The sequence below is a fragment of the Amblyomma mixtum genome, chromosome 10 (assembly GCF_055824585.1).
Source record: "Amblyomma mixtum isolate Tamu chromosome 10, ASM5582458v1, whole genome shotgun sequence".
Lineage (NCBI taxonomy): Eukaryota > Metazoa > Arthropoda > Arachnida > Ixodida > Ixodidae > Amblyomma > Amblyomma mixtum.
Window position 1 is genome coordinate 9,163,591 of NC_143021.1, and position 21,613 is coordinate 9,185,203.

A 21,613-nucleotide genomic window follows, 5' to 3' on the forward strand; every position below is an offset into this window, starting at 1 on the left:
CATTATTTCGCGCGTGAGTTTATCTTTATGGCGGAACAGAACTTCGGTTTTCTTGTACTCCTTCTCTTTCTCCTTCTTGTACTCCTGCTGTACTCCTGTACAGCAGTCCTTCCGTGGCACTTAGCAACAAGGAATTGGCTTACATCACTTCACATGTGACATAAGTTTTGATTTTCACGGCCCTTTTTACACTAACTCTTACTTCTTTGTGTTATGTTTTTGTATATATACCCTTCCGTCCTTCAATAAACCCAGTTGATAGTCAGCGCTTGTCTTGTTGTTGTCCCGCCTTTTTTGCGCTGTTCACCAGTATGAAAGTACTTTTCCATGCCTCCGGGATGTCAACTCTGCGTTCGGTGGTGGGGAGCAGCGCGAGATTGAGGTCCCGAAGGACTTGTCTGCCGGCGCTGGACACCGACAGCCTGGCAATTTGGCTTGTTCTGTGGGCCTCAACCAGCTCCTCCACCGAGTTGTGGACACCAAGTTGGAGCAGGTGCTCAGTGGACACTTTGGCAGGGAGTCCTAGCGCTTTTTTAACCGCCGCCTGAATCATCGCATTGAGGTTCCCGCGGTCGCTCTTCCTCAGCTTGAGGTAGGGCGCCGCATAAACCACGCGACTGACGATGAACGCCTGAACCCGGCGACCGGCTTCTTTTTCGAGAAGTCCAACATGCTTGCTGGATATCCTGGCAATCATCCTACTAATTTGTTCGCAGGTGGACTTTAGTTTTTGCAAGGCCGTTGCATTGTTATCCCGGTTATTAATTTGTAATCCCAATACCCGAAACGTCTCCACCACTGGTGTCTGGGTGTCGTTAACGTAAATTTGCATGTTCTCACCTGAGTTTTTATTCGTTTTAATGTGCAGAAGTTCTGATTTGTCCGGAGCGCATTCTAGACCACACTCGCGAGCGTAATCTTCCACTACCGAGGCGGCCTTTTGGAGGGCTCCCTCCATCTGCCCCACGCTGCTCCGCGACGACCAGATAGTAATGTCGTCTGCATAAATAGCGTGGCGTACGCCATCCACGGCATTGAGCCTCTCGGGGAGGCCCATGAGCGCAACGTTAAAAAGCAGCGGAGAGATAACTGCTCCTTGAGGCGTCCCTCGGGTTCCCATCTCGATGGGCCCAAATTTTTCATTGTCAAGTCTGATATAAGCTTTCCTAATTTCTAAAAGGTTTTCTACATATCTGAATGTTTTCTCGCCGCAATTGGTCGCGTTCAAATTCTGAAGAATTTTGCTATGTTTAACGTTGTCAAAAGCCCCCTTCAGGTCCAGGGCCAAAATAGCCCTGTCCGCCGGATTCCCGACGGGGGCTCGATGACTTCCCTATTGATATGGACCAGCACGTCCTGCGCTGATAAATGTGGCCGGAAGCCGAACAATGAGGGCGGCAGCAGCTCGTGCTGTTCCAAATGATTGGAGAGCCTTTGCCTTACTGCCGCCTCCATGAGCTTACCGGCGCAAAAAATGAAAGATATTGGTCTGAAATTTTCTATGTTTATCTTTTTACCGGGCTTGGGGATGACCGTCACTACAGATGTTTTCCACTCGTTCGGTAACTCCCCCAAGCCCCAGCATTCGTTGATGTAGTGCGTAAAATCTTCTGAGCTGGATCGTTGAGGTTGTCCAGAAGGCCGACCGTTATCTTGTCATCTCCCGGTGCCGTCCCTCGCCTAATCTTCATCAGTGCGGCTTTGATTTCCTCGATGGTAAATTTTGCGTCCAACTTTGAATTTTCCTCTCCGGTGTATGTCCTTATCTTCTCATCATCGTCTACAGTCGTACATAAGTACCTTGCTCTCAGTTTGTCGCCGAGTTGTTCACCTGTTCCTAGAAAGTCGTGAAGTGCCCTCCTTAAATTTCTGCTCTGTTCACCTTTGGTTTTATTAGGCTCAATGAGGCACCTGAGGAAGCTCCAAGTACCTTTCGTGCTGAGGGTGCCTTGTAGGGAATCGCATTTAGATATCCAGTTGGTTCTGGCTAGAGACCATGCGTACTCTTCCGCTTGTTTGGTTAGCTGGGCAATTCTAATTTTAAGCTTAGGGTTATATTTTTTTTCCATCTCTTAGTTCGAGATCTCTTCGCTTCCCACAAGTGTAAGAGGTGGTTGTCTACTGCCGGGGTGCCGTCGGTGGTCTGAAATTTGCGCGTGAAGCGATTTTTTGTTTCAATTAGCATTTTGGCTCAATCCTCATAGCTTGCCGCGTCGACACCCAGTGCCGGGGTTTCCACTTCCCTGAGCTTCGTCCAATCGGTCAGGCAAGCCTCTCCCCTCCTTTTCCGTAATTTATTGATTTTAATGTGATTTTTAGGATGCAGTGGTCACTGCCGAGAGTTTCTTCTGCACTGTACCATTCGTAATTTTTAGAGTTCCGGACTAGCCAGAGGTCTAGACACGTGTCTCGAGAGACGCTATTTCCTATTTTAGTCGGGTACAGCGGGTCCGTGAGAATGGTTAGTGCTGCGTCGGCTATGGCTGCGGCTAACTTCCTGCCTTTTACGTCCCCTTTATGATATCCCCATTGGTAGCTGTACGCGTTAAAGCCCCTACCACCACTAAAGGCGATAAGCTCGCTATTCGCTTCGCTTTGTGAAAGATTTCGTCGAACGTGGCTTTGCGTTGTTGCGGTCTGCTATAGATGTTCAGAACGAACGCACCTTTGCGGGACCGTTTGTTCAGCAGGAGCTGGATAAAAATGTACACGATTTCTTCTCTCAGATCCAATTCATCGTTACAGCCGTGCATTCTTTATGCACGAGGCTGCAGGTGAACGGACTCATTTGGTTGGTACTGTACGGCCTGAGTTTGGCGTCTGTACCTACGGCTTGTAAAGCTATTATTTCTGGCGTTCCCTCTAACGTTTCAATGTATTGTTGCAGCGTTTCTATTTTTTTCTTAAACCCCCCCCCCCCCCCGCAATTCCATTGCATGGTTTGTAATTTCTCTTTGTCGCGTTTAGCCATGTCGAATAAGTTATGTGGCATATCTAGTGAAGCAGCGCTACGGCACAGGGCCAAAGGGGAGAAAGCTTGCCAAGTTACTACTGTACAATGCTGTACAAGTTATGTGGGCGGCGTTTTGCAGGCGTCCCCGTCTTGGGTGCCGTCCTCTACTAGGCGTTTGATGCTCTTTTTGCTGGAGATTTTAACGACTTATGCTCTGGGCCCTTCGGCAATTTCCAGCCATTTCCTGTCAATTTTGATTTCGTAGGACTGGAGCTTAATTGGTTCTACTGAAGCTTGAATAGTCGTTTTTAACGCCTCCTGAATATATTGTTCTATGTTTACTTTCCGCAAATTGCTTTTCTATTTTCTGCTCGATCTTTTGTTCGAGATTTAGCTCTATTTGAGTGATCCGTGCTTCGATTTTTTGTTCTAGGTTTTGCTTGATTAGAGCCAACCGCGCTTCAAATTTCTGCTCCAGTCTCGCTTCTAGTTCCTCGTTTTCCTCTCGAACAATTTCTCTGACCTCTTGCTCGGTTAGAAAACCAAACTTTCCTAGTTTTCGCACACCGATCACTTTGGCTTCGGGTGAATGAATGGCTTCAGAAATGTCTATGTCGGTAACTTTGGGGTCCACCTGGGTGACCCCTCGGCTGGTGTCTTCGGTCGGTTTCAGGTACGTCTGAAGCGCACGCATCTTGCCGTCAATGTTCAAGCTTTCTACGGCGAGCACCTGTCTTATCCATAGCGGATTTTGGATGCTAATTATTATAATGTTTTGGTCCCAGGCAGGCCAGATGGCGAGTTCATTCGTAGCTTGAGGGATCCCCGCAGCTGCGTAGATGGCTTCTCCTATTTTGTTGATTCCTTTGTAGTCGGCTAAGTTGAGCGTGTCTCTAGGCCTGATTATAATCACGGAGACTTCTCTCCCCAACTTTGGAACGACCGCCGGCTTCCATGTCTGGCGAGGCGACGGTCGCTTCGGTTGCTGCTGCTCCGACGCGGCAGGATAGCTGCCGGCGTTCCCGCTGTTGCGGCGCAGCAGCTCCCGGTTCGTGGCTTCTTCTCTAACTTCTTCTTGTTGTTATATTCATTGCAATCGTCAAAGACGGGCTGTTTTTTCTCCGGAGAGTGGATTTCCACGACTTGCATGGATTCCGGGTCGTAGCCCCTCGCAGTCGCCATTGGCGTCGATGGGTTTCGTGCGTCCGGCCCGTACTCGTGGCTAGACCCACTAGGTCCAGCTCGGCCGTCGCATGTGGTGAACAAGAAAAGTCCCGTAAAGTGCCATAAAATCGGCCCACCTGGTTAAACATGGTGTCCACGAGTGCCAGATGACTTCACGAATCTTCTCAGCCTAGAGTTAGGACACTGCAAAGAATCTGTCCGATAGAAAAGCATAAATTTGTTCGGAGTGGTTTGGACGCACGTCCGCACTCCTCGGCAGCTAGCCGCGTCTCGCTCAAGGTGGAAGAAAGAACAGTGTCCGTGCCTTGGAAGTGACACACAATGAGGACTGAAAGGTTTCATTAAAGGTATCGTTTATTTCCTCTAAAGCGAAGTCTGAGTGTTCGCATAAAGGTTTCTTTCCCTCCTATTTCCTCCTGCCAGATACTTTCCCTTCATTAAACAACCACGTTTGGATAGCGAGTGCTCTAGAATCCTGTCGTTCTCTATCTAGGGCCAGTTCCTTTTAATTATCAAAATTGACTCGTCCTAAACGTCGACAGTCTTCACAACTGAAGAAAGAATGAAGTGCAGGGCTGGAATGCTCAAGTGCACGTAGTTGGAGTACTTTGTAACTGCCGGCATGTCTAACCTGCAAGGCTTAAACTTCAGATCTCTTTTCATCCCAAATAGACTACTGTTCTTTAGTTTGGAGTGCAACATTGAAGGTAAATATTAATAGAATCCACATATTACAGAAAAAAGCCCTCCGGCAGGTTTCGGGAGTTTCTTGGGGCGCCCATCAATGCCTGTTTTTCAAGTGTACAACGTTTTACCGTTCATTAAATTATACAGCTACCGATTGATAACGCGATATAAAACATGCCTGAAATTCAATAATAAGGCATATCTATCGCTGTTTAATCTGAAACGGCCTCCGGACGTGCAATATTCTCATCGGAACCAGAAATCATGGTTGGCTTCGTTTTCTAGGACGTGTCAGGGGTGGAACAGCATTGAAAATCGTATAAGAAGGCTTCTAAATGAGTTAATTTCAAAAGATTTTTTTTCAAGTTTATTTAAAACGCACATAGTAAAACAAATACAATAAAATCAGTACAGAAGGAGGTCCCATAGTACACGACTGTCGGGGGGACCTCCTAGAACAAATCAAGTGGGGTAAAATTGCAAAGAATGGAAGGCAGTGTATCAATTAGCATAAATAAACAATCTTCAAAAAATTTACAATGTTATTTGTGAAAAACGGAACAAAAAGTATATACAGCAACAACTTTGAAACATAATGTAAATGTATACAGCATGTAACCGGCCGAACTTAAGGCGTATCTGCTAAATTTTGAATAAATGTGTCTGCAGCCGATCCTTCCTCAAGGTCAAAACAACTAAATCTTTGTAGCAGTTCATTTGCGTACCTAATTTCGTTTTGACTGTGACAATTATGTCATGTTGTTTCAGTCCTTAGCGATGCTTTTGTTGCACTGTACGCCAGCAATACGTAAGGGCGCAGGGGCCCTGTCAAGCTGTCTTCTGACAAGCTTTTTTGTCCCTGTGCCCTGCATTTCTTTTTATGGAGTGCAACATAAACCTTTGATTTGATTTGATTTTAATTATCACGCATGCCTGTGGTGCTTTCTTTTGATTTTGTACAACTCTTTGTGCATTTCTCATATTTTTGTGCCCTGACCCATAGTTTTTTGTGCGTTATTTTTTAACTGCAATATGCTATCTGAAATCACTTTCTTTGTCTGTTTTACTGCAATTTTAATATATTTCTGATTTCTAACTTATTTTACAAAAACTTCTGTACTTCACCCCCTTTTCACGATGTCTCTCTTGAGAGTTATCAGGTATGTGCAGATAAATAAACAAGAAAATAAATAAATACAATTGTGTTACTTGCACATGCCCTTCCGCGAGAAAAACGTTAAACCATCATCATCATCATCATCAACCTGACTATGCCCACTGCAGGGCAAAGGACTCTCCCATGTCTCTCCAATTAACCCTGTCCTTTGCCAGTTGCGGCCACCGTATCCCCGCAAACTTCTTAGTCTCATCCGCCCGCATGACTTTCTGCCGTCCCCTGCTACGCTTGCCTTCTTTTGGAATCCACTGCGTTACCCTTAAGGAGCAGCGGTTATCTTGCCTTCGCATTACATGCCCTGCACAAGCCAACTTCTTCCTCTTGATTTCGACTAGGATGTCATATAGTCATCAACGTTCAACCAGTCGATTAATATTAGTCCAGAGTATTTGCGTTCCTTCCAAGGCGACAGACTAGAGCTGGGAGGAACGTATCCCTACAATTCTTCCGCTCACAAGCCACACTAAGCAATCTATTAAGCCATCAAATCATCATCATCTTCCCAATCAAGTTGACTACGCCCACTGCAGGACAAACACCTCAGCCACATCTCTGTCCTATACTAGTTGCGTCTACCCTATCCCCGCAAACTTGTTAATCTCTTCCACCCATCCAACCTTGTCCCCCTTTGCTACCTACCCCTTCTTTTGGAATACAGTCTGTTACCCATAAGGAGCATCGTTTATCTTTCGTTCGTATTGCATGCCTTACCCAAGCACATTTCTTCCTCTTGATTTCAACTGGGATGCCATTAGCCGGTACCTGATCCCTGATCCACTCTGCCCTCTTCCGGTCTCATAACGTTACTGGCATCACTTTCCTGCTCATATCTCGCTGCCTTGTCCTTCAGCTGAACCCTTTTCGTTAGCCTCCACGTTTCTGACCCATAGCCGGGTACTGGTAAGATACAGCTGTTGTATGCTTTCCTCTTGAGGGATATTAGTAAACAGCCATTCATTATACTCGGCGCATTTGCCTATCACTTTATTGCTAGTCTGGGTATGGTCTATTGTCGAGTACCCTTTTGAAAGCCGGACTGATCATCTGGTTGATTGATCTCTAAGGTTGCCGCGACTCTAGTAGTGATTTCATTAGTAAATGTCTCATAGGCAGCAGGCAGTAAGCTGATCGGTTCCATTTTTCAAGTCCTTGACGTCTTCTTTCTTACCGAATAAGATTTTGTTGGCGTTGTTCCGAGTTTCAGGTGCGCTCGAAATCATAAGGCATTGCGTATCCTTCATTAGATCAGCTCTTACCTGATCCTCACCAACTGCTTTTCCCTTTTTCATTGACCATAAAGCTTTCTTCACATTTTCTTTCGTTACTGGCGGGATGTCCCTGTGATACGCGCTGCCGTCTTTGTCATTAGCGTCCCGATTACATTGACTACTGTGCAGATTTGTGCAGAAGCCTTCGGCTACTTTAGCAATTTTATCCAATTTACAATTACACTGGCCTCTTTGTCTCAATGAATAGATCTATTTTTTGCTTATGCCTACTTTCCTGTTCACCAGTTTTAGGCTACCTCCGTTCCCTACTTGTTAAACTTCTTTATGTCGGTTACCTTGTGCTTACTGATTAGCTTTGATAACTCTGCCAATACTATTCTGTCGGTGAGGTTAAACGCTTTAATGTTTTGGCGTTTCTTGGATCTTTCGTCTCCTGAGATAGCTTGCCGGTATACTACGGAACCAATCTAACGGCTACTTCTTCTCCGCTTTCCGTAATGAGAGCTGTCAAATTATAGTTTATTACTTGAACTTTAAGTTAGTCGTCCTGAATTAAAGCCGAATACGTGTTCTGCAACGCAATTCTGAATTCCTCTACTGTTCTTCTAGCCACTAAATCATAAAAGGGTTCTGCTTAACTAGTTTCTGCTGTTCCCTCTTAAAATATAGGCTAACCCTGTGGTCGCTAAAACGCACCTTTTCGAGGACCTCCGCATCCTGCAGGAGGCTAGGGTGGGAGCATTGTGTGAAGTGTATTTCATTTTTAGCCTCACCATTGGAACTCTTCAACGTTCATTTCCTGTTTTCACGTTTGCGGGTGAATGTATCCAAGATCTGTCCATTATTTTTCTCGGCGAAATCTACTAATAACTCCCTCAGCTACTAATAACTCCTACATCCAATTTTTAGATCCTATGACACAGTCACCTACTGCCTTGTCTCTCGTGTTTCTTGCCTACCTTTGCATTGAAGTCGCCCATGAGTACAGTGTACGGACTATTTACTTCGCTTATTGCCAATTCCACGTCCTCATAGAAGCTCTCTACGATCTGGTCATCATAGCTAGATGTAGACGCGTAGGCCTGTACCACTTTGAGTTTGGACCTCTTATTACGCCTAATTACGATAGCAGCCACCCCCTTTTTAATACTATAAAATTTCTCTAACTTTGGACCTCTCTAAGCTGACATGTGCGCGTCACAAGAACACCCAACGAACCAAAGGTCACACGCTTACGTCACCCCAAGTGTATTTGGCTTTATGGGGTTTCACGTCCCAAAGTGCGGCTTACATTCTGAGGGATGCCGTAGTGAAGGGCTCCGGAAAATTTCGACCACGTGGGGTTTTTTAACGCGTACTGACATCGCACAGTGCACGGGCATCCAGCAATTCACCTCCATCGAAATGCAACCGCCGCAGCCGGGATCGAACCCGCGTATTTCGAGTTAGGAGCCCAACACCATAACCACTGAGCCACCGTGGCGGCGACAGTCCCAAAAAAAGACCAGTTGCTTGTTGTGAAGCCTGCAGCCGCCCTCGATTAATACACTTTGTTTCTTTAGCACCCATTGAGCCTATTCTTGCCTGACGCTTTCGGAAATGCGCGAGTAAACATTGATTAAAACTGAGAGCAGCTGCCTTCACGGGAGCTCAGGCGGTTTGCATGCATTGCACCTTACCGCCAGCCGGCGGGTTTGTTCCCGTGGCCGCCAACCCATTTGACCATGGGTTGGCGGCCACGGGACACCCATTTGACACAAATTTGCTGGTAGCCAGCGGGCAGCCCGAGGTTAGTAAGTCGAACCGGCCCATTTTCCATCCTCATGGAATGATTGTCCGGTCCTAGCTATCGAAGAGCTGTTTACTCTTGACGCGATATTACGTTCGGCCGAAAAGAACGCTTCCTGACTTAACCGTGGGCTCATTCGCTCTGAAACTGCGCACAGAGGTGGCATTGAGCCGACAGAACTATTACCACGGTTTCAGGTAGTACCTTCTTGAGTTTTCAGAGTTGAGTTGAGTTGCGTATGCTACAAGTAGAATCAGCCTTGCTTATTCTGCCGGCAATTGCTCCACCGTATAGTCATTTATATGTTAATAATGTCCTAAAACCAGTCAGATCTCCCCGCTATGCACACAGTCACTTATAACAAAACATAGGCCACTCCCGCAGTCACAATCTACGCACACGTACACTCACAGCACAACAGTATCTATTCCAGAAGTCACCATCTATGCACATATTCAGTCGCAGTAGAACATAGTCCATTGCAGAGCCGCCATCCATGCACACACTCACTCATAGAATAACATAGCCCACTACAGAAGGCACCATCTACGCACACAAAGCACAGAAGACCATAGACCATCCCTGCTGTCACCATTTAGAGTCAAGATCAGTGTCCTGCAGGAATGTCAAAAAAGAAGGCGTGAAGCCTCTCTTCTGCGTGTCTCGTTTCCACTCGGGTAGATAATGTACTGAACTGTACTGTGAAGGGCTCCTGTACTCTTGAAGGAAGCGAACTTCACAGACCTTTCCGCGTTGTACTCTTGGCAGAGCATAATATAATGTTCTATGCCCCCGCACACACCACATAAAGAACATAGCGGAGACGATGCCATGCCCGTCTGATGCTTCCAGGCAGGAGTACAAGCAGCACCCGTTCGAATTCGATGTAGTAGAGTGGCCTGGGATCTTCTCAGACCCTTGGTCACACATGGCTTGAGGGGCGTACTCCCCTGTGTATTGAAATAATTGAGCACCTTTTTTCTAAACAAACATTTTGCATCTGGAGGGACTTGTTTTGAGGAATTTCGTGACAGAGCTTTATGGAACAAAGTCGATGGGCGCGGGTCACCTAGAGCCCCTTCCAAAACCTTCCATTTTCTTGGTATTGGAACGAAAGTGCTTTTCGTGGGAGTAGCTGCAGAAAGACATTCACCATGGGGTGCAGCAACTTCTTTCCATGCTTAAATTTATCGCCGATCGCAACACGACCATGCCAACTGCGAGCTCTTATACGATGCTGCTGGGAAACAGCGTGTGCACCATAGCACGGCTTTGTCATCGTCGTCCCCCGTGGCTACCGCCTTGCCAGCAGCTGCAGTGACGTGCCGACAACTTTTTGCTGCGTCTTACCAAGTTACAATGCAGGTTATACTTGTCTTATGTCATCGTAGTCCGAGAGCAGAAAGAAGCGATAGTCGACGCTATGTGTTTTCGATAGTCTGCTCAGATTTATAAGCGATGACGTCACTTATGCTTGTTATATTTCGATGGGCAAAGCTGCAGCACTCCATGGGATGCAGCTCCCTGTCAGCCCGGATTTGCTTTAGCCATCAAGCACGTTGGACGTGGTCCAGCCGTAGCGTGTACGCGCATAAGAGTTGCACGACATGCCCGGGGCGTGACCTATGGTATTGACTGACAGGCGAACTCGGGCCGAACTCTCAATGATGAAAGCCCCCGAACTCATCTCGGTACTGTCATAGCGGCGGCAACAGTGGAAATAGCTTGTGGCATCGCTTCGAAGGGGCGGCAAATGTCAACAGGAACAAAACGTTCCAACGTCATTTTGTACTGTCGAAAACGTCAGAATGCCGCCGGCTGTGCGACGAGCCAGGGGACGACCCACGTCTGCGGAGACTGCGTACGCGGGCCTGGGTCGTTCGCAGTCGAACAGCATGCCCCTTGCACCCTCCGGTCTACGGAACAGGGAGTCTCCAGGCAAGCGTTGGCTCAGACCGGTACACCGGACGCCACCAGATCACTGTGATTCTCCAACGCGCTTGCTGTAGTGGCAGGCCTTCACCTGGGTGAAGGGCACACATAGGTGGAGACCGGTGAGAAAAATGCCTTCAGGGCAAAGGCCTTTAGGTGAAAAGCCTTTATGGTAAATGTGGTTTTAGTAGAGGCATTTAGGTTGTAGGCGTTTAGGCCAAAGATCTCTCTGATAAAGGCATTTAGGTCAAACGATGCTTTCTCATTCACAGCACGTAAGGATATCAAGGGCTCACTATAACTGGTTCTACTGCATGATATTTTGCGCTTAGCTGCGCTAAACCTTCTAAAATTTTATTTACGATTACGCTTAATTGCTCAATAAGCAGCTTTGAGCAAATATGCGCATCGCTGATCGAATGGTATGACCGTATGTTGGTCTTTCTCTTACTGCCTCTTACAAAAAATTTACTGTTGCGGAATCGTGCAGTAGTTGAAGGGGTGCAATCTACTCAGTGCTCCAAGAGAAGGCTGGCGCCTCTTTCTGAACTCACTCAGAACAAAAAATTGAACAAACGATACAACGCAATGCCTGTGCAGGAAATATCATCATCATCAGCCTGGCAGCGCCCACTGCAGGGCAACTGCCTCTTCCATGTCTCTCCAAGTAACCTTGTCCTTTGCCAGTTGCGGCCACCGTAACCCCGCAGAGTTCTAAATTTCATCGACCCATCTGACTTCCTGCCACCCCTTGCTACGCTTGCCTTCTCTTGGAATGCAACTCGCTACCCTTAAGGACCACCGGTTATCTTGCCCTCAGATTGCATGTCCTACCCAAGGCCATTTCTTCTTGATTACGAGTAAACTGTCATTAAACTGCATTTCCTGAGTGACCCACGCTGACCTCTTCTTGTCTCTAAACGTCGCGCCTATCATTTTTGTTTCCATAGGTCACTAGGTTGCTCTTAGTTAAAGTTGAACTATTTCTGCTAGCCTCGACGTTTCTGCCTCATAGGTGAGTACCGGTAACACAGCTGTTGTAGTTTTCTATTCAGGGATATTGGTAACTGCCACTCATGGTCTGTGAGAACCTGCCAAATGCGCTGCAGCCCTTTTTTATTCGTCTAGTTAATTCGCTCGCATGATTTGGATCTTTGGTCACTACCTGCCCTAAGCATACGTAATCTCTTACCACTTCCTGCGCCTCGCTACCAGTCGTGTATTGCTGTTCCCTTGCGAGACTGTTGAACATTGCTTTGGCTTTCTGCATGCTAATTTTCTCGACCGACCGTTCTGCTCTGCCTGTTGTTGGGACTGGGCCTCCGAGCCTGGTCACCACGGTTGGGACTGGAACATCTCAGCCGTCTGCCTCTGTTGCGAAGAGCTGAGCCAAGAGAAGGTCGAGGCTACGGTGAGTCAAAGGACGTTTATGTACAATATGTACTAGGGCTTTTACATGATACACGGGCCAAGAGCGCACCACGGGCTAGCACAAAGAAGAAGGGCGGCGCCCGGCGGCGAGCGTAGCTCCGGCGTGATGGCTCTTCTGCTGCCCGTCTGCTGCTCGGGCTCAGCGCGGCTACTTTTTGATAGCCGCCGGTGTCCGTTGCGGCAGCTAGCCGTTCAAATCCTCCAATCAGGTCACGGCTCTGGCCAGCGTTCAAATTAGACGAATGGTCTAATTTTCTAATTTTCTCGACCGACCGTTCTGCTCTGCCTGTTGTTGGGACTGGGCCTCCGAGCCTGGTCACCACGGTTGGGACTGGAACATCTCAGCCGTCTGCCTCTGTTGCGAAGAGCTGAGCCAAGAGAAGGTCGAGGCTACGGTGAGTCAAAGGACGTTTATGTACAATATGTACTAGGGCTTTTACATGATACACGGGCCAAGAGCGCACCACGGGCTAGCACAAAGAAGAAGGGCGGCGCCCGGCGGCGAGCGTAGCTCCGGCGTGATGGCTCTTCTGCTGCCCGTCTGCTGCTCGGGCTCAGCGCGGCTACTTTTTGATAGCCGCCGGTGTCCGTTGCGGCAGCTAGCCGTTCAAATCCTCCAATCAGGTCACGGCACTGGCCAGCGTTCAAATTAGACGAATGGTCGGGAGGGCTCGGCCGTTGAAGACTTGCAGACTGGAAAGGGCGGCCGGTGAAGCGTCATAGGAGTTCGAACCGATGATGAGGAGGAGGAGGAGGAAGGGTCCGCGCCGGCGAGGCGGGATGATTCACGCTGCAAGCGGCGACATGTCCGATGAGAGTGTGGGCTTGCTTTGCGCGACGGCGGGCGCACGGCGCTGGTTTCCAGAGAGGCCAGCGGAATGTGGGCAAAAGCACAACACTGTGTAAATCATTGACCATGCTTTGCAGTTCATCCCCTGGGTGACTTGGCAAGGCAATGTCCTCAGCTGGTCGCAGATTACTATGGTATTCTCATTTGACTCCTATCCCCATTTGTTCCAAATCCAGGCCTCGGAATACATCCTGCAAACAGGCGGTGAATAGCATATGCGACCAGTGTCTAGCTGCGTGACTGCTTTCCTTATGGGAATTTTATTGCTGACTTTATGGAAGGCTATGGTAGCTGTACACCTTCTATAGATACCTTCAGGTATTTTTAAATAAGGCTCTCCTATCCGCATTTGTGCAATGCCTCCATGACCGGTGCAGTCTCGGCTCAGTCAAATGCTTTCTTGTCGTCTGTAAAGGCTATATATGTAAGTGTTGGTTATACTCTCTATCACGTGATTGATAGCGTTAATATCGTCTACTATTGGGTACCCGTTACGAAAGCCTGCTGGTCAACTGCTGGTCGACTGAAGTCGTACGTTGTCCTGACTCATATTGAACCTACGCTAGCCGGTGGAAGCTCGTATAGAATAAACACTGAGAGTTACTGCGCAAAAAAGCAATGTCTTGCATGCCGGACTCCACCTTAAAATTACGAGCAATCGCCCAAGCCCATGCCAAAGCCCCCCGCCACAACCTCACCACTGATTTACACTTTCACGCCGTTCCAGGAAAACGTCATCCCCACCCCACCCACCTCTCTACTCCGCGCCCTTATTGCTGGAAGTGTCGACCGCACATGCACTGAAATCAAGGCACCTTCAAATTCAATTACAGACATTTTCAAGGCATCAACGAGTTTATCTTGTAGGAGCAAGCAAAACTGAAAATACGACCACACCATATGTACTCTATTTGAAATGTTTGAAAGCTGCACAATTGCGGAGTTAAAACAACGCTATTTATCGCACTAATCTACCACTCCGAAATTAAAAAATTCTACCATTCACCGCCAGTTAATGTTTCGCGTAGTTCACCTTTAATAAGAAAATAATTTGAGCAACTCTAAGGATGAGTATAGGCATCAATTACACACTGTTTTGTTTAAGGCAGCTTAGTTTGTTAAGGTTGCTTCCTTAGCTTGCTTTCAGCGCTGGACTTCACTGCACCCGGTTCTTTTGTCTGTGATTAGTCATACGCTTTTGAAATATCCTCGAACCACAGTTAGCTATACCAGCTGTTCGTTCTCACTTCCACGTTGGGATGAAGAGGAGGGGGGATTGTGTGTTCTCAAAAGGAGGTGGCAGCATTGAAGAAGTCTTGCAATTGCTTCGCTCGTTTTCCAGCTCTAAGTGAGAAGGAATTTTCCAGACTGAAAAAGGCACAGCCCCTTTAACGCGCAACTTAGCCGGCGAGGGACGATAAGAACAATAACCTTAGTGGCCGCCTACCAGCAATTCCGCATAGCGCACGCAACCAACGAAGCTGGCCGCCACCACTGGTCAAAGAAATAGGCGCTGCGAGTAAAATCGAGGCCAAGCCGACCTCCAATCACAGTGTGCGGTGTCCTAGTTAAAACGGCATTTAAGCCACGGGGTTTTGACCGGTCCGCTTGTTGTATAGGTGATTGTATTTTTAAGGCGGAAGCCTTTTAATGCCTCTTCGTTGTTAGCAGGAGTTGTCGAGAGAAATGTCACGCTTTTCAATTGGTCGAAACGGTCGTGAAGCCACAGTGCGCGAAGTTCAAATGGGGCTAATTGTACTTTGGCTAGTAACCATGCAACCAATTAAAGGGATCGTATAGTAAGTGGCAGAGTAAGTGGCAGAGTTTATTTAATTGCTTAATTACCCAATTAGCCTAATTAACCCTGCTAGTCAGGCCAGATAAATAAATAAAACCTAGTAGGAAATAGGTCCAGTTCGGGAATCGAACCCCGGCCTCCGGAGTGCGAGACGAGCATGCTAACCACTCCTCCATGCCAGCTCTTTTTTCTCGATGGTTTGGAATGAACAAAAATGCGTCTAGTGAATACGGTGTCTTCGTTCACTGCCATCTTCCTCCTTTCCCGTTACCGCGAGGTTCAGGTGTCCACCGAGATATGCCTGACAGATACATTTCCTTTGCTCAAAAACCAATTTACCGACGAGCAAGGCGTAGAACCGAACGGTCGATGCCGTTCTGCGGACTCCCTGGCAGCGTTGCAAGTCACTGTCGCGTTTCACTCTTACAGGTGAAGTCTACCATCTTAACTCATCAGTGACACAAGCAGCCTCACCGCACTTTAGGTCAACAAAGTGCACCGGTGAATTTTTATTTCGTGTTTCTGTTTAGTGGATTGTATATTCGCTTGTCTTTGTAAATGTCTACCGGTTAGTTCACTGTAAGTGTCACGTGAGACTGCGACCTCGTCTAATAAAGGGTCTGCGGTCTGCGGTCTACCCCCGGACCCGAAGACTCGTCACTGTTCTCTACGGGGCCCTTCGTCCCCACCACTCCACGCTCCTTTATAGCATTCCAAAACGAGTAGATGCGGAATGCTAGGTCGGCTTCTTCGCTGAGCACAGGCCAGCCGGACCAGCCGTAAAAGAGGAAGAAAGTGAACCTGCCCCTGCCTCGAGACCCCGCTGGCGTCGAAGGCGAAGCAAGATGTCTCTGTGGCGGATGCACCTCCGCCTGCTGCTGTGGAAGGACGTCTGGACGTACCAGCTCCGTAGGCACACGTTCCTGACCTTGCTGCAGGTGATGGTTCCAGCCGCCGTCATCCTGCTGTATGTGTACACCTTCCCCGTCTCTGGCCCCTCGCCGCAGGCGTTCTCAACACGGCTTGGGCTCGGTACGTACCCACGACCGGCGCCTACTACCGGCGGCGCTTCCATCGCTGTTGCCGTCACCAGAGGCGCAGGCTGCGAATGTCTGCGTGTATATTCCACAGCAATCCATTTCATTTTTCTCTAATTTCCCGAAACCTGCCAGCCCTCCCAGCTCCGAACACTCTACGAAGTCCCCGCGATCTAGGTACGCGCTGCTGTAAGCTGGAGTGCTATAGCGTTCTGCGACTGATCATGAGTTGGCGACTTCGCATGCCAGCTGCCGCATTCCGATTTCCATGAAAACCTTGTCTTCTTAACGTAACGGCCAGTAGTTACGAATGCATAATTCAATTGCATAGGTTTACAGTGTAAACACTTCACTTCTCCTGCCAGTTAGCAGTAGTTTTTCTCTTATTTCGTGTCAACTCCGATGAAGATGAACGTGATGTTTTTCCCTGTAGCCGTATGAATGCGCTCAGGAGAAAGTTGTCGTTGTTATGTTGTGACAGATAAAAAAATGCTGCGCCTATTTCGTACTCGTACATGGTTTAATTAGTCATCGAAACTGAGTTCACTTACATTGAGCGCTTCCCCAGCGGCTACAAGCACACGCGCACTACGAGCTGTTCGCATCGCTGGCGAGGCATCCTCCGATATGCACTTCGGCGCCTATGTAGGATTGCTCGACCGGCTTTCTCTGGGCTCAATGTTCTGACGGTGAAGTTGGCCACATACTGTCCGCCAGCGTCCGTGGTTTCGTCGACTGACATCCAAATGTAGTTGTCCCCAATTTTGTCTCTGCATTTGGTGCGAGTATCCTCATAGCACTCTTTCACGGATCACTTACGTTGCGGTGATTCGTCTGAAACATGCTGCTGGGTGTACTTCTCTGGAAAGCTCCGAAGATCACTGCTGGTTACTTTCCACAAAGGGATATCTGCCGCCAAAAATGCTTGACACAACTCTTAATGCAAATGACGATTCATTCGCTTTCGAACTACCGCTGAAAGCCTCTGCCAGTAGGAGCTGCGATGTCTCCTCTTTCGTTCGCTCCAGGTTTGCAATATGTTTGTTGGTAGCGACGTGCTGCGCAATATGGCATCGCTTCTCACTTGATCCCGAAGTTTCGCACACTTGTCAGTTGAATAAACATCTCCAAACTGCGAAATCCACTGTCTGCTATGAGCTTCTCTCGATGCCTTATCTTTCGGCATGTCAACACGAAATGAAACTGAGAGCGCTGACGCAGCAAGAGGTGTGCGCCCGCTCAAGTCAGCGTCGCGTGTTACGGAAGCGGCAGACAAAGAAGCGGCAATTCTCTGGGGAGGGATGGGCCGCAGAGAGTCGACCAAGCGACACGCGAGCAGTGAGTGCGCGAGTGTGTGAGTCTTGCGCGCGTTGACGCAACGGTCCGCGGCTGGACAGAGCACATTGAGGCGATGGTCCCCGGCTGGACGGCGCCGTTTCGGGTGTCGGGTTACTCTCAAGGAGGCTATATAACCTCGTTGCGCCAGTTACAATGCGAGAAAAACGTTTGGCGAGGCATGCGCCTTTTGTGCGCGCATCGGCGCGCGCCTTTCACCGTACTTAGACAGGTGTCTCAAAATTGAACAATGGCACCGAGGACCGAAATGCCGGATTAAGGCATTTATAGGCAACAAGTGCGGTTAAATACGTAGTATTTCGTAAACAACGACAAGAAGGTAGGCAAGTGCAAAAACCCCCCTTTAGGCAAATGCTTGAAGTTCCGGGCTTTATTCCTAACCAATAACAATAACCAATAACATTATTTGCTATGATGTCAGCGTCAAAACTAAGTGGTCCTAATAGCTTGAATTGCTCTCTTATAGCATCTCTTCTGCAACCTCCATCATACGTGTCTTCACGAAGGGACCACTATCATATGGTCAGGGTTCCAAGCAGCCGAACCAAACTGTATAGAGGATTTTTTATGCAAAAAACATGCGAAAACTGCAAGTACATCTATCGCGTTCATCACTGACGCCCTACATACTTATCTATCTCAGTGAGCTGACAATGGTAGGGAAATGAGGGGCTAATTATCCAACCAGTTCGAGCCAATATGTGCCGCTTTCCTACAAAATGTTCGCCTTTTGTCGGACTATGGGGAGCAGTATATGTCGGACCCTCGTGCTGGCGCAAGATGTCTTTAAGGCATCGGTCGGTATGCCCTACGTAGACTGTGCAGTAAGCCGAATCTTGTACACAACAGCTGCTGTCTTGCAGTCCACGTTGTTTTGCACACCGAGTCACATTTTAATGCGGTAGCATTGCAGTTGTCCCGCCAAAATCCAGCCGATGTCCGAATGAATTTCTCTGATTGGTCGAGAGAGGCCCCGTGAACGTTTGACGTCATCATAACTTGGCCACTGTAGCAGGTGGCGACCTGGCCATCAAATTGTGACCAACCTGCCAACCGTGGGAAGCGGCAATTAATTTAATGATTGGTCGAGAGAAGTCACGTGCCCTTGTGACATAATCGCAACCTGTCCAGTGGTTTGTGAGCAACCTAGTCTCTGAACAGCAACATAGACAGAAAATAACAAAAAAAAATCAGGAAAACAATGTGACATATGCAAATGTCGGCCCCTCCAAGCATAGCAGATACCTAATACTCCAGCAACCAATTAGAATATGGCGGTTGATGAACTAGAAATTGCGACCCGCCGCGGTGGCCAGTGGTTAGGGCGCTCGGCTGCTGGCCCGAAAGACGTGGGTTTGATACCGGCCGCGGCGGCCGAATTTCGATGAAGGGGAAATTCTAGAGGCGCGTGTGCTGTGCGATGTCACTGCACGTTAGAGAACCCCAGGTGGTCGAAATTTCCGGAGCCCTTCACTACGGCGTCCCTCATAGCTTGGGTCTTCGGGACGTTAAACCCCCTTAAAACATAAACCGAAATGGAAATCGCAGAGGAACTGAGGCAAACACACACAGAATTTCCAACAGAAGCTGCGACAAATGTTAATTGGGAAAAATGTCATGCTGTCGCATTGAAATTGTATGTGACTTAATCGTCCCCATAATTTTTAGTTCCCAAGTGAGCCGCATGACACGTGACCGGAGGGCATTAGACTTACGGGAAGATGAGATACTGCAGTTACCCCGCTATTTGCGACAGAATTTTTTAAGCAGTGAGAAATTTGTTATACTTAATGAATTCGAATTTGAAAGACTTCTTTGCCTTTTATGTTCCGTTACCTTGCCCACTGGCCTAGTGTTTCTTTTTTTTTAACGGTAACTGTCACCGCGAGCACGAGCAAGGTGACATGTGAAACAAGGCGGTACATTCATCATCATCATCATCAAAGTCACTACTCCCACTGGGGAACAAAGGCCTTGGGCAAAAAGACAGAACAAAAAACACAGGCGCCAGCATCGAAAGTTTTATTACGCAATAGAAGCACATATATTTAAGATATCCAACCACGCCCACATTGACGGCTTTGTGCCTAGCGGTTGCCGAAGCTTATCGCACCACCTTTTGGGTGTGTTAATGTAGTCCCTTGTCTCACAAGTTAATATGCAGACCCAACTAGCTCGTCAGTATACCTTTTTGGAGCAACGTGTGCCTCGAGTCTCCATGCAGGCTTCAGGCATCAGGCAAACCAGCAACTGCAAGCTTCATCTCTCAGACGTGAAAGTGGGGCAGGAGAGTCGTGAATAAATTGCACGTGAACTGGTACAGCCGGTGTATATCAAAATATGCGCAAAAGACAGTATTGCCGGCACGTAGAGCATCAAAACTAGTGAACACGGCCCCGCCTGGCTTTACGTAGCGCCAATATCAGGCTCATGCGTAAATTAGCCCATTCGCAGAGCGTGACGGGCGGGGCCGTAAATTAAGGCCACCTGGGCCCAGGTTCACTTACATGATCGGTCAACACACAGCAACTTTTGCATCTCTACTCCATTGAAATGCGGCCGGGATTCGATCCTGCGTCTGTGTCAAGCAGCCGAATGCCATAGCCACCGCGGTGGGAGCGTCGTCTGAGGCGCGTCATAAGAGGTGGTCGGCTGCTTCACATCTACAGCACAAGCCCAGTCTACCGCCACTGTGCATGCGCAGATGGCTCCGAGGAGGAGGCCAGCTGCACCTGACGCCACCTGCGCATGCGCACTGAGTGCTGGCATCAGCAGTAAGCGATCGTGGTAGGCAGCTAGAGCTGTTGTAAAACTCATTAATAGCTAGTAACTTTTCAAACATCCGTTAATTAGTGCCTGTATTGTTTAGCTTCACGGGAGTCACTTTCTGTCGCCCTAAATTTCCCTGTTTCTCTATGCGCTCATTCACAGGATGTCCCCCTTCACGTTTATGCTCTGGGACCTCCTTTTTCATTATAGATATATTTGTATATTACAACGAAACTTGGAATAAAAACGATTCTGAATGGGCTTCTTCGAAGTGCCACTGTTCCAACGGGCCCTTCACCTGTTGCGTTTTAATTTCTCTCTTCCAAGTTCTTCTCCACACCTTGTATGTAGTCATCTTGCGGCTTAACAGCTGACAAGCTAAATCTTAAAGCCTGTTGGGAATAGCTTGGGTCCACCAAGCATCGTCGTCACTAGCGCATGCATTTTCGCAGAATGGAGTATCTTTCCGCATTTTGCTTTTTACAGAAGATGTTCTATTAATCGTTTGCCCAAGAATGAGAGCCTTGCATTCTGCTGCGCGTGTGTGACTCTCGAATTTCATTTGCCGTTTTTTCACCACACTTCCAGCTTCGGATGGGAAAGTGACGAGTCAGTGTGCACTAAACAGATGCCATTAATTATTTTTTTTTATCTCACAGCTAGACACTTCTGAGGTCGATATGAAATCTTGGCATTTACGATCAATTTCTCTAATAATATACAATCCTCAAGACTTGAAACCATTCAGCCCCGTTCCCAAAGGGTTGCCGTGCATTTTATTAATCTTTTGCGTCGCAGTTCAGAGAAGCTACCACGTGAGCTGCTTTTGAAAAACGGACAAATTTTGCAGATGTGTTTGCCTGGGCCGCGGTGCAACTTGGGGACAACCGCATCGAGAGCGAGAATTTTACTCTGCCGGTAAGTTGGACGCTTTCCTGGGCAACTCTTGCCTGATACCCATCCGCGAATGAGTTTTGTCCCATGAAAAACGTTGAATATACAGCAAAAGACATCCTGTCGCTGCAAGGCTGCGATGCTGCCAGTGAACTGAATTTGTTTAATATGCTCTCCTTGCTAATATCCTTGTGACTGGAACTGCCGAAGTGAGAATAACAGCTCTTTAGTAGCAATAACAAACCGCTGGTATATTTTTCGTTCTTTTGCGCGTTTCGCTGGTCTCATTATTCATTTATTTGTGTGACATCTGCATAGCTTTCGGAAGAATGACAGAAATAGGCAAACTATGAAATATGCAAGCTGTCACTACCGCCTTTGGGGAATGGAGCTTTTATCAAGCTGTGTTCAAACAGCTTTTTCTCCCCCCCCCCCCCCCTTTTTTCACCTCTAGTGGGAAGTAAAAAAAATGTTCTGATGTTCTGGTTCTGAAGGGGGTGATTTCAAAAGAAGTGAAGCTCAAATA

At 47.9% G+C, this 21,613-nt stretch overlaps 1 protein-coding gene across 1 annotated transcript in view; it reads left to right on the plus strand.

Moving 5' to 3' along the window:
- The first annotated feature begins 15,876 nt into the window (after positions 1 to 15,876).
- Positions 15,877 to 21,613, plus strand: part of LOC149325097 (phospholipid-transporting ATPase ABCA3-like) — a 282,026-nt gene continuing 276,289 nt past the window's right edge. The window contains exons 1-2 of the mRNA XM_089564187.1: positions 15,877 to 16,063; positions 21,044 to 21,111. Coding sequence (XP_089420313.1) covers positions 15,877 to 16,063; positions 21,044 to 21,111 — 255 coding nt within the window. The remainder of the gene's footprint in view (positions 16,064 to 21,043; positions 21,112 to 21,613) is intronic.